This window comes from Gobius niger, assembly GCF_951799975.1.
Source record: "Gobius niger genome assembly, chromosome: 3".
Lineage (NCBI taxonomy): Eukaryota > Metazoa > Chordata > Actinopteri > Gobiiformes > Gobiidae > Gobius > Gobius niger.
The window spans coordinates 30,936,441-30,948,771 of NC_136854.1; the positions used below are offsets into that span (position 1 = coordinate 30,936,441).

Genomic DNA, 12,331 nt, shown 5'->3' on the forward strand with positions numbered 1-12,331 from the left:
TAATATGGCAAGTTTTAAATCACAAAAAGGCCTTGGCGTGATTCACATGAATGTCCGAAGTATTTTATCAAAAATGGACTTTATTCAATTATGGGCCAAACAAGCTACTCCTGATATATTTGTATGCTCAGAAACATGGTTGTCTTGTAAAGTCTTAGATGCTGATATCTCCTTAAGTGGATATAATGTATTTCGCTGTGATAGGCCTTCCAAGGGAGGAGGAATTGCAATTTTTGTGAAAAACTGTTTTTCGGTATCCGTCATTTCAAATGTCTCTAAGTCTAAATGTTTTGAATTCTTAGCTCTTGATGTGAGTCTGGGTTCAAATAATTCAGGAAAAATAACTGTTATAGGTTTTTACCGCACCCCTTCAGCACCTATTAGCGCTCTAGATGATTTTTTCAACCTAGTATCCACTTATAATAACACTGAACTCATTATACTAGGTGACATCAACATTGACTGGTTATCTAAAGCATCTGGCAGCTTAAAAAATTATTGTAGTAACTTAAACCTTACACAGCTTATTACAAATCCCACTCGCCCTGACCCCAAAGATCCACTTAAGGCAACACTTTTGGATATTATTTTAACCAACAAACCTCAGAACTATAAATGCAGTGGTGTTTTCCCCCTCGATTTTAGTGACCACTGCCCGGTTGGGTGTGTTAGGAACACAACGTTACCCAAATCAAAACCAATAATAACACTTAAAAGATCTTTTAAGCATTTTAATGAGCAAGAATTTCTGAATGACTTGTACTATAGTGATATTGGTAGAACTACAGCTTTCCCTGAACCAAATTCAGCTTTGGAATTTTTTATAAAAACATTTAATAATGTCACTGATAAACATGCTCCTTTGAAGAGATTGCGTCTGAAGAATAGGTTTAATGCCTGGTTTACTCCAGAGATTGCTGGTTTACTCCATGATCGTGATGAGGCCTGGGTAAAAGCCAGAACCAACAATTTGCCAGCAGATTGGCAACAGTTTCGCCAAATACGTAATAGGTGCATTTCGGCAATTCGCAAAGCCAAATCCACTTATTATGTTTCTACTGTCACTGATACTAATCGCAATTCTGCACAATTCTGGAGAACGGTAAAGTCACTATCATTGAACACTGCATCTCTTTTACCAAATGAAATTATAAATGACTCTGTTTGCTATATTAGCAAAAAGGACATTTGTGATGTGTTCAATCAGCACTTTGTTTCTTCAAAAAATGTATCTGCTGCCACTTCTGTTGTTAGTTTATTGAATAATGGTCAGTCAGCTGAAACATTTTCCTTGACACCCTTCACTCAACATGATGTTTTACAAATGTTGCTCTCTATTGACCCTAAAAAGTCCACCAGTGCTGATACCCTTGAGCCACGGTTACTGCTGTTAGCTGCACCCTTCATTGTAAACAGTTTGACACATATTTTTAATCTTACAATCCAAACAGAAAGCATCCCTGTGGTGTGGAAAACTGCTTTTTTGCTCCCCCTACATAAAGGAGGACAGATGAATGACCTAAATAATTTTCGTCCCATTTCTAAGCTGTCTTGTCTTGCAAAGATACTGGAAAAACTGATTAGTACTCAAGTTGGCGCTTATCTCACTAAATATTCATTATTAAGTCCCCATCAGTCTGGTTTCAGACCAGGGCATAGCACCATAACAGCAGCAACTAAGGTTATAAATGATATCGCTCTTGCTTTAGATAAGAATGAGGAATGTATTGCTCTTTTTATTGACTTGTCAAAGGCTTTTGATTCTGTAGATCACTGTATTTTGTTATAATGTCTTGATCTCTTTGGCTTTGATTTAAATGCAAGAAATTGGTTTAGAAATTATCTCACAGATCGAACCCAGGCAGTTGTTGCTGAAGGCTACCGGTCTGAATTTTTATGTCTTAAGAAGGGTGTGCCTCAAGGGTCAGTTTTAGGACCACTTTTATTTACAATGTATATTAATTCTATTGGTGATAACCTAAAACAAAGCTCCATTCATTTATATGCAGATGACGCAATTCTGTACTCTATGTCGCCCTCTGCTGCACAAGCAATTCAAAATATACAACATGACTTCAATTTGGTTCAACAAAATTTTACTGACTTGAAAATGTTGATGAATTCCTCGAAAACTAAATGTATGTTGTTCTCTAGAAAACATTCGGTTCTGTCACAGAACGTGTCTTAAAGCAAAGCTGTCTTTTTTCTATAGAAACAAAAACTGTATCCCTCCTAATAAGAGACAACTGTTAATCCAGGCTACGTTACTTTCAATTTTAGATTACGGTGATGTCATATACATGCATTCCACTGCATCTGTGTTGAAGCCTCTGAATGCAGTTTTCCATTCAGCCATTAGATTCATCACTGGAGATGGTTACAGGACTCACCACTGTGATCTTTATGCTAAAGTGGGTTGGCAATCTCTAGAAGCAAGGAGGGAGCAGCACTGTCTGCTGTTCATTTATAAAGCTCTTCTTGGTGTCCTTCCTGATTATTTGTTTAGTCTTATAAATGTCAGGTCAAATGCTTACCAGCTGAGGTCTCAGGACAGTTTGACTCTCGAGTCTCACCGTGTAAAGACAGAATGGGGGAAGAAGGCCTTTTGCTACTTCGCACCAAATGTCTGGAATGAGGCGCAGAAAACCTTTTATGTGGATGATCTCATGACCTTCCATCAGTTTAAATCCCTTGTAAAGGAGTATCCTCCATGTGTCTGCTCTTGTTTTTAAGTTTTACACATTTTCTTAGTATTGTGTTATAGTATAATTGTTCCACTGTTGTCTTATTGTTGACTGTTATTTACCTTGTATGTTTTAACAGGTCTCTCTTGCAAATGAGACATTGAGTCTCAAGAGACCACCTGTATAAATAAAGAATAATAATAATAAAGGAGTCGGTCTACATACTCAATGAATATCAGTTTTATTTTAACAGCCTGGGTAAAGTTTTTCTCAGTCCTTCAGAGCTGTGGGCTTTTGCAAAGTGCTTTTAGTGATAAATAAGTTACAGTCGTGTAGCAAGTGTAGCCTAATCACACGATTTAAAGCATTCTCCCCAACACTCGTCACCGACATAGTGTGACTCGGACATGACACAAAACTCTATAGAGTTTTCATCATAATATTAATTTACTTTATATTATACATAGTAAAAAAAAAAATACAAGCAATATGGCTCCTTAAAAATGTAAACATTCAGAATTGATTCTTATAAATAGACTCTTCATAATAACAACACACAGACCAAAAATGTCAGGGTAAATGGACAGGATTGTGTCAGGAATGGCATTAAAAGAGTTAATTAAATTAAAATCATTGACATTCTAGCTCTGGTTGCACTATCCTCGTCCATATGTGCTTTATCTCCTGCGGCGTCCGACTGTGCACCACCATTAAACTCCGATAAATGCACAGATTGTCTTTGTGTTTAGTGTTTATGTCAAACGTCCTGAATCCCGGGTGCTTTTCCGGCGCAAGACCCAACTTTGTCAAGCACATCCCTGTGTACACGTCATCTATGGGATACACAACCACCTTCTCGGTCGCCTCGTGCAGCTTTAATGCTAGCTGTCCTGAGTAGAGAAACCCCCCTCCTCCTGCGTAAGGGGGGTAGGCGCCCTCAAAGTAGCTTTTGGGGACGAAATACTTGAGTTTTTTGTCCCGATGAGGCCCAGCGTTGGTTATGACATCTCCAGTGAAGAAGTCGGGCACCGCGTGGGGCGCGAGCTGGTCCAAAAAGTTGATGATGCGAGGGGTGTTTACGAAAACGTCGTCGTCTCCTTTGAGGATGAACTGAGCCTCAGGGCAGAATGAACTGAACCAATCCAGAAACAGGACGTCCTTCAGGGTCAGGTTAAAGAAGGTGTCCCTGCAGTGGAATAAAACAAGGGGGTGTTATGCTTATTGCAGGCACTTGGTGATCGAAGAAGAAGAAGAAGAAGAAGAAGGGGAAGAAGAAGAAGAAGAAGAAGAAGAAGAAGAAGAAGAAGAAGAAGAAGAAGAAGAAGAAGAAGAAGAAGAAGAAGAAGAAGAAGAAGAAGAAGAAGAAGAAGAAGAAGAAGAAGAAGAAGAAGAAGAAGAAGAAGAAGAAGAAGAAGAAGAAGAAGAAGAAGAAGAAGAAGAAGAAGAAGAAGAAGGAGATGGAGATGGAGATGGAGGAGGAGGAGGAGGAGGAGGAGGAGAAGGAGAAGGAGAAGAACTTCATTCATATAGTGCCTTACACATAGTCACAAAGCGTTTACAGGAGACAATTATACATTGAATTATACAATTATACATTGACTTCATGGTAATGACCTCAAACACATCTTTATCACTGTCTTAAACTTTGTTGGTTAGAAAATCTAAATATCCAGTGGCTTCACTTACTTTCTCACCGTAAGCCTAATTTTTTTTCTACTACAAATTTGACACTCTGAATTTCAAGTGTTGATTTTTTTGGGTGTATTTATGTATTTTAATATTTTATTACAAATTTTACACTTTGAATTTAGACTGTTGAATTGGATGTGTTGAAAAATAATACAGTGAATATTTAAAAGGTGAATTTTTCATTTTCCATTTAAAACCCTTGAAAAATGAGCAGTGGTGACTGAAAAAACATGTTTTATAACATGTTATTTCAAAAAGATTCGAAGCATTTCACAGACAGTTAAAAATTCACATTTTGATGACACAAAAAATCTTCCATACGACCACCGCAGTGCAAAGAGTAATTGCTGGAGAACATCCAAAGATTACTCAAAGAGATGCAAGTGGCTCGAAACACAGCTCCAGGTCTTAAAAGCTCTAAAAAGTGTATTTTGCACAATACCCCGCCTCCATTTAATGTTGTGCCTGACGAAATATAGCAGGTCGTCAACGTTAGGACCAGGGGCCAAAACCGACGTCTCATCTTAGAACTTCTGGCCCTCAAGATGACGCAATATTATGTCCTATTTATGTTCCTTTAAAACGTCTTAGTCGAACACCCATTTCGGCCATGCATGATACAACACTGGAATTTGTAGAAAGTGATGCTTTACTTCGGAAATAAATAAATGAAATAGTACCTCTATCAGAATCTGAGAACCTCTAAATAAATGCATCTAACACAAAGCTTAGATTCAAGTGTTAATTTCAGTTCAAATCTTTCTTGATACTCCAAAATACCAATACTCCACTCCGATGAGAGGAGTCTGGACTCTACAGCTCAATGGTATGTATTTACTCACCTGTAATCCCACTGGAGTATATCTCTGTGGATGTCTGCCTCATGTCTCAACAGCGCAGTGAGGTTTGGGTGGTTGTCCTCGGCGATAGTGTTCCCCAACAGAAAAACCGTCGCCACCGTCCTGTTGGCTATCTCTCCCACTTGCCCCCACGTTTCTCTTATGGCCTGTCGTCTCTCAAAATGTGGCGTCAGCGTCTTCACGACCAGCAGGAGAAAAGGCTTGTCCTCACAAATTGCCGGCTGGTTTATGAGCATGGGGAAGGATTTGCAGTGAGAGTACAACAAGAAGTCTTGGAACAACTTGGGAAGCAAGTTGTAGTCCGTGATTTGCCGGAGAACCCTCAAATCTGGCGAGCAAGGGACCGACTGTGGCGTGGTGTCGATCAACCAATCAGGCAGCTCCGTCAAAGCAGACATCGCAGAGTTCAAATTCGGATTGTGGATGAAATCGAGACGCTGTTGTTCTCTGTTCCAAAAGGATTCGCTGGCAAGATCTTTACGCCAGAATCTCGCAGTCGGGATATGGATTTTAGGTGTCGGATTTTGCTCAGAAAACAGAGACAGCTTCAGGAAAATGCAGGAGACGATGTTGATGGCCATGATTGCGCAGATCATCCGGAATTTCTTGGAGGAAACCAGCAACTCTGCTTGTCTACTGACCTGCAATTGAAATTGAGAGTCAACAAAAAATGAGAAGAAATCATAGTATAGTTTGGGAAGATCTGAAATCTTACAACAAATCCAGGGTACAGAGCCACATTAGGAAACATTGGAAGATTGTTTGGAGGAAATGTGTTGCCCTCAATGTCAATTTCAGCTTAGATACACTCCTCGGAGGGAATCACATCTTTCCAATTAAAAGTCACATGTTGTGCCGAGGGGTTAAAGACTAGTAGCTATTGTTGGCACAGAAAAGGACCTTGTATAGGAAAACCAGACGCTCAAATGTACATGAAAAAAAGAAAAAGCTGCATGAAACAGTTGGTCCAATATAAATTTGTTGTGGTTTTTATGTGCACGTCTTTCCTGTGTTTCTGTGGGTTCAAATTCAGTATTGCTCTGTAGTATAGCTTTAGCAATTGTGTTTCAGGGTTTGATTCCCTGTTTGTGCTTTAAAGGGACTATACGGTGTTTAAAAATGTTAAAATTATGTATTTCCCTCCCCCCACATGTATCAGCCTTGGCCTAATGTGTAGAAAGAGCCCAGACCTGTTTGCCACAACTGCCTCTAAAATCCTGCACTGTCACTCAAAGGGGCGTTAATTCGGGTCCGAAGTGCCTTCATGCATGAGCTTAATATAGAAGGTGCAGTTACGCATAAGGCCTGAGATGGCAGTAGTGAGCATAAAATTACGAACTTGCATCTAACCCCTTTAACCTCTTCACCCCCACCTGACCTGAGCGCTTTTTTTCCAGTTCAGCCGACTCTACCCAAATCTCAAAGTTTCTTGACTGGAGAGCTATAGGCCAATGTGACGTCTCATTTGAAAACTAAGACCAACAAAACTGATCTAAATGTATCTTCTTCCTTGCTTAAATGTGGAAAAAGAATTGACAATGAAGCCAAATGAGGTGAACAGCTATTTGGGTGATCAATGTTTACCTCTAGTTGTGTAAAAGTACTATAAACTAACAACGCTCTTCCGTGGGTGCATGCTCTGGCTGCTATTCCCCCCTCTGCTAGTTTCGGCCTGGTTGAACTGGGACTTTGACTGCCATTTGTAGGTTAAGTGCAGTCCTGTTAATGGTTTGGTGGATTAAAGCTGATGTAACACTAGATACTTCCCTATTTAAGCAGATTTCGTTGAGACCTGGTTCAGATGGTACAAAATCCACAGTTCAGCAAGTCTTTCCTGAACAGCAACATATCCCCAGCCAACAGCAACACATTCATCTTTTTACAGCGAGTCCTCTGTTTCTTGGCCTATTTCTTTAATCACAAATAATCACTCAAGGATGACAAACAATTGATATAATAACTCATCCATATATATACATATCTTATCAACACATAACAGAATAAAGAGTCTGTTACCGCTCTGGACCAGAGGTTACTGCGCAAACAACACTGATGCTGAATATTATCAGCACAAAATATACTTACTAGCCTCAATAGACTTTCACTGGAGTTTAAAAATGTTAGAATTATGTATTTATTTCTCTCCTACATGTTCCAGCAATGTCCTAAGGTGTAGAATGAGCCCAGACCTGTTCACCACAACTGCCTCTAAAATCCTCATTCAAAAAGGTATTACTTCGGGGCTGATTGCCTTCATGCACGAGCTTATAGGAACAGGCCACCATTTTTACGTACTGAGATATAACTCTTAGCTTAGACGAGTTGATGAGTATCTATCTGGTCTTTGTGCGTGCCCTCAGTCACGCAAAAAGGCAAAAGATGTTGTTAGCATTTGGCATCTCCCAGTATTTTCCTATAGCTCCAAACGGGGGTGAAGTTGGAAACAACCAAGCTCTTCCACGGGCACGCATAAAGACCAGACAGGTACGCATCAACTCGTCTAAGCTCAGGTAAGAACATATCTCAGTGTGTAAAAATGCTGGCCTGTGCTTTTAATATAGAAGGTGCAGTTACGCGTATTACCTGAAGTGGCAGTAGTGAGGATAACATGGGCAACTTGCATCTAGCCCCTTTAAGTTTCAGCACTCATTTAGTTACCTTTTCCTCAAAGACTATTTCTGTACCTTTTAAAGGTTTCATGTTTGCAGATGGATAGTTTAGTACTATTGTATCATATTTTAAGAAGTATTTGTTTTACCTCATTTTAGAGGACGAATTCACATTATTGTAAGTTTTGTTTTTCTGATTATATCAACACTAAAACATTTAGAAAGAAAGATTTATTTATTTATTTTACTCACGCTGCATTCTCGCATTTTACATATCATATTTTGTCGCATAAAACTGTAACAAAGCCATTCAAAGCCCCTTAGAGACTTAGACATAAACTTTTACTCCATAAGTTATTATTTGGGTTATTTCTTATAACTTCTACTTCAGTAAGATTATTTCGAAGTAGCGTCACTCTTACTTGAGTAAATATTTGGGCCTTTCAACCCACTTTTGAATACTACTCATTTATATTTCCTAACCCAAACAAGCAGTGGGCTGTTTGCCATCACTATTACCTGTTGTCAGAACAGCAACAATCACCCTCCAAAGAAAAGATAAGATACTCCCTGGGGCTCTGTGTAATGGACACAGTGCTTCATGAAATGTGATCCGATCTTTCTTTGTCATGTTCACCAACACATTTTGTCCTTCAGCGACTTTTTCCATGTGCTTTATGCTGCTTCCATTGTCCCCCATCCAGTATTCACACATACACACAGTACTACTACTACATCACTACTCAATTAATTAAACACCGAAACAAGTATATCATAGGCAAATACAGTCGCTATGTGGACTATGACCTACAACAGATAAAATGGCTTTATGAGTTCCGACAAGCTGATATCATTCATGTATCACCTGGAATAAAATGACGTATTGCACAATAAAGAAATGTAAAGTTCACTCCAGGTCAAACTGAAGTGCCGGAGTTTCAGGGAAGGTAAAGGCGGGTCCAAACAGGTCTGTGCCAAAACAGGAAACTCACTCAGGAACATATTTACAACATGAAGTGGAAAATGTCACGGGCGTGGTGTAAATCAGTGAAAAATGATATTCTTTGTCTGCGTGCATACACTAAGGGATTTGTAAACTGCTGGCAAAGGCAAGTGAAGGACACTGTAGCAACTAAACAAAGTCTGAACTATGCGAGACAAAGCCAAAATGAACTGAAGGAACCGAGGAAAGGACAAAACGAGGTCCAAATTAAGATAACACAGGGCAATAAAAAACATTCAAATAAAATGAAGGCCTTGAAAGTCATTAAAAGCAGGCAAAACCCACAACAATGACATTGCTCAACTATTTTTTGTCAAAACTCTGGTCTAAAACATAATCAGCTGCAGTTCTGACTGAAATTTTACGCATTTTTTTGCTCAAAAGTGATTTGTTGTGTCCAATTTAGTTTTGAATATCAAAGTTTCCCCTTATTCCCCTGTTTTAATTGATTTTTTCATCTGAGGCATTAATCAGAATCAGAATTGTTGTTATTGCCATTGTTTGAACAGGGTCACAAACTATGAATTATTCTCAGTGCAGACGTGCAACATAAAACATATAACACAGAAATTAGATTAATAAAAATAAGCTATAAAACTTTAAACTATAAAGCGAAAAGGGCATAAAGAATATTAAAAAAATAAGATAAAATCAAAAAGGAAAATATGGTAAGACACAACAATTGACATAGAACACAGCGGGATAATACATTTACAGATGCGTAGGTGTATAACGTCATATAAAGTGATAAAGTGATTTATGTGTGGATACACCACACAGTCCAACAGGGCAGAGTCTGTAACTAAGCTACTGGGTCTTGTTTTTGTTCATGAGACTGATGGCGGAGGGGAAAAAACTGTTCGGGAAGTGGCAGGATTTATGGGTCTGGATAGATAGCCATGAGAAGGATCAGCTGTGATCCGACCCACACCTCCGGATCCTGTACATTACATTTAACTTGCTTCCACCTGTATAAACCCTGTTATAACTGTCAAAAAATGCATAAATCAAGATGGGGTCATTTAACAAGACAGGTGCTGAAAATTAAACTATAAGATAAGATAGCTGCTTGTTTATTGGTTTATTTGACAGGAGAGAGTGCACGAACCAGCCACACTGGATTGTAGCCTTGTAACCTCTCAGTGTACATATTTTTAGTGGGAGGGGAAACTGGAGTGCCCGGAGGAAATCTACGCAGACACGGGGAGAACATGCAAACACCACACAGTAAGGCCCCGTCCAAGAGGGAATCGAACTCGGGACCTCCTAGCTGTAAAGCATGAGCGCTAACCTGCTGTACCACTGTGCCACCAAAACAAATGTAAAGACTATTGGGCATGTTGCACCAAATAGACCATTTGAAATTGTCTGTATTTTAGTTTTAGGGCCCTGATATGTAAATGAGACTCGGCTGCTGATCCACTTTTGCACGTGGTTTTGCACATGAGCAAACCCTAAGCGTGTGAAACATAATCTTGACCAAAAGCAGGAAACGCTATGAAACAGAACTGAAAATTAGCAACATTGCACTGTACAGTTTTATAACTTGCCAGAAAATGCGGTTTGCCAGTGGAGCAGGTGCTTTTTAAAGAGGAACATGTCTGGGACTTTATTGTGGTGTCACAGGTGTGTATAGGCGAACATTGACCTCTTATTAAGAGATAACAACTGAGAGATTGAAGGTTACTTTGTGTTGTAGTTTTGATGGACTTCCTTTAAGATTCAACTCCAGCTGTGATTCAGGGAGATTTCTTCCTCCACAAAGCGTTGGTACGAGATTCAAAACACATCCAGTTAATTTAAAACTCTTCTTGCCTACACTGGAATAGATTAAGGTGTGCTCATTAAGTATAATAAGCATTAGTAATAATTTTAAGGTTAGGGTGAGGATTAAGGTTAGGTCATTGGTTGGCTATGAATATGCGTATTATTAATGACCTGTTAGTAGCCTATGTTAACTGATAAAAGTATAATAAGCAGTGTGTTAAAACTTAACAAGCATATTATTAATACTTATTAATACCTTATTAATACTTAATGAGCACATCTTAATATAAAGCGCTACCCTACCCCCGAATCAAATTTTATGGCTAGATTTTTTTAATTTATTCATTACACAATCTCAAAATTACACATATACATTGCTACCTTGTTTGACCTATCTGTGTGACTCTGTGGTATGGCTGATGTTTCCAATATACAAACACAAAGCAAAAGCATGATTGGACTTACTCTGAAGATACACGCGAACATGGCCTCAGTATTTCATCTTCAGCTGTTCGATAAACCCGAGAAATGGTCCTGATAAACTTAATAAATAGAATCCACAGAGACTTAAATCCATAAATTTGTTGCAAAAGGACAGGTTTGCAAAGTTTCCTTGTGCAACCAATCCCCCGGCCGCAGAGAGATCAATGAAATGAAATGAAATTGAATGAAAACATGTCAGTCCATGGTCAGTCACGCCGTGTGAGCATAGCCACACCCACAATATAAGATTAGATGTGTTTTTTTTATTTTTTTTATTTGACAAAAGTCTTTTTTAGTTTGACAAAAGTCAAGAGTCAGGGAGCAAAGAGTCAGAGCGCAAAGAGTCAGAGAGCAAAGAGTCAGAGCACAGAGAGCACAAAGTCAGGGAGCACAGAGTCAGAGCGCAAAGAGTCAGAGCACAGAGAGCACAAAGTCAGAGAGCACAAAGTCAGGGAGCACAGAGTCAGGGAGCACAGAGTCAGGGAGCACAGAGTCAGGGAGCACAGAGTCAGGGAGCACAGAGTCAGAGAGCAAAGAGTCAGAGCGCAAAGAGTCAGAGAGCACAATGTCAGAGAGCACAAAGTCAGGGAGCACAGAGTCAGAGCGCAAAGAGTCAGAGCACAGAGAGCACAAAGTCAGGGAGCACAGAGTCAGAGCGCAAAGAGTCAGAGCACAAAGAGTCAGAGCACAGAGAGCACAAAGTCAGGGAGCAAAGAGTCAGAGCGCAAAGAGTCAGAGCGCAAAGAGTCAGAGCACAGAGAGCACAAAGTCAGGGAGCGCAGATTCAGAGCGCAAAGAGTCAGAGCGCAAAGAGTCAGAGCACAGAGAGCACAAAGTCAGGGAGCACAGAGTCAGAGCGCAAAGAGTCAGAGCGCAAAGAGTCAGAGCACAGAGAGCACAAAGTCAGGGAGCAAAGAGTCAGAGCGCAAAGAGTCAGAGCGCAAAGAGTCAGAGCACAGAGAGCACAAAGTCAGGGAGCACAGAGTCAGAGCGCAAAGAGTCAGAGCACAGAGAGCACAAAGTCAGAGAGCACAAAGTCAGGGAGCACAGAGTCAGAGCGCAAAGAGTCAGAGCACAGAGAGCACAAAGTCAGGGAGCACAAAGTCAGGGAGCACAGAGTCAGGGAGCACAGAGTCAGAGAGCAAAGAGTCAGAGAGCACAATGTCAGAGAGCACAAAGTCAGAGAGCACAGAGTCAGAGAGCACAGAGTCAGGGAGCACAGAGTCAGAGAGCAAA

The 12,331-nt window shown here is 40.0% G+C and overlaps 1 protein-coding gene across 1 annotated transcript; it reads right to left on the bottom strand.

The window, feature by feature from the left end:
• Positions 1 to 3,283: 3,283 nt before the first annotated feature.
• On the bottom strand, positions 3,284 to 5,728 carry b3gnt2a (UDP-GlcNAc:betaGal beta-1,3-N-acetylglucosaminyltransferase 2a). The gene is made up of 2 exons (XM_079554029.1): positions 5,216 to 5,728; positions 3,284 to 3,870 (listed from the first exon to the last, which is right to left on the bottom strand). The coding sequence occupies exons 1-2, from the start codon at positions 5,629 to 5,631 to the stop codon at positions 3,315 to 3,317; spliced, it is 972 nt and encodes a 323-aa protein (XP_079410155.1). The 5' UTR covers positions 5,632 to 5,728; the 3' UTR covers positions 3,284 to 3,314.
• Positions 5,729 to 12,331: the final 6,603 nt, after the last annotated feature.

Excerpts from the sequence above, each read along its gene's own strand:
- b3gnt2a (XM_079554029.1), bottom strand. The coding sequence starts at position 5,631 with ATGTCTGCTTTGACGGAGCTGCCTGATTGGTTGATCGACACCACGCCA. Across the intron at positions 3,871-5,215 it reads ATACTCCAGTGGGATTACAG|GGACACCTTCTTTAACCTGA; the intron begins GTGAGTAAATAC and ends ATTCCACTGCAG.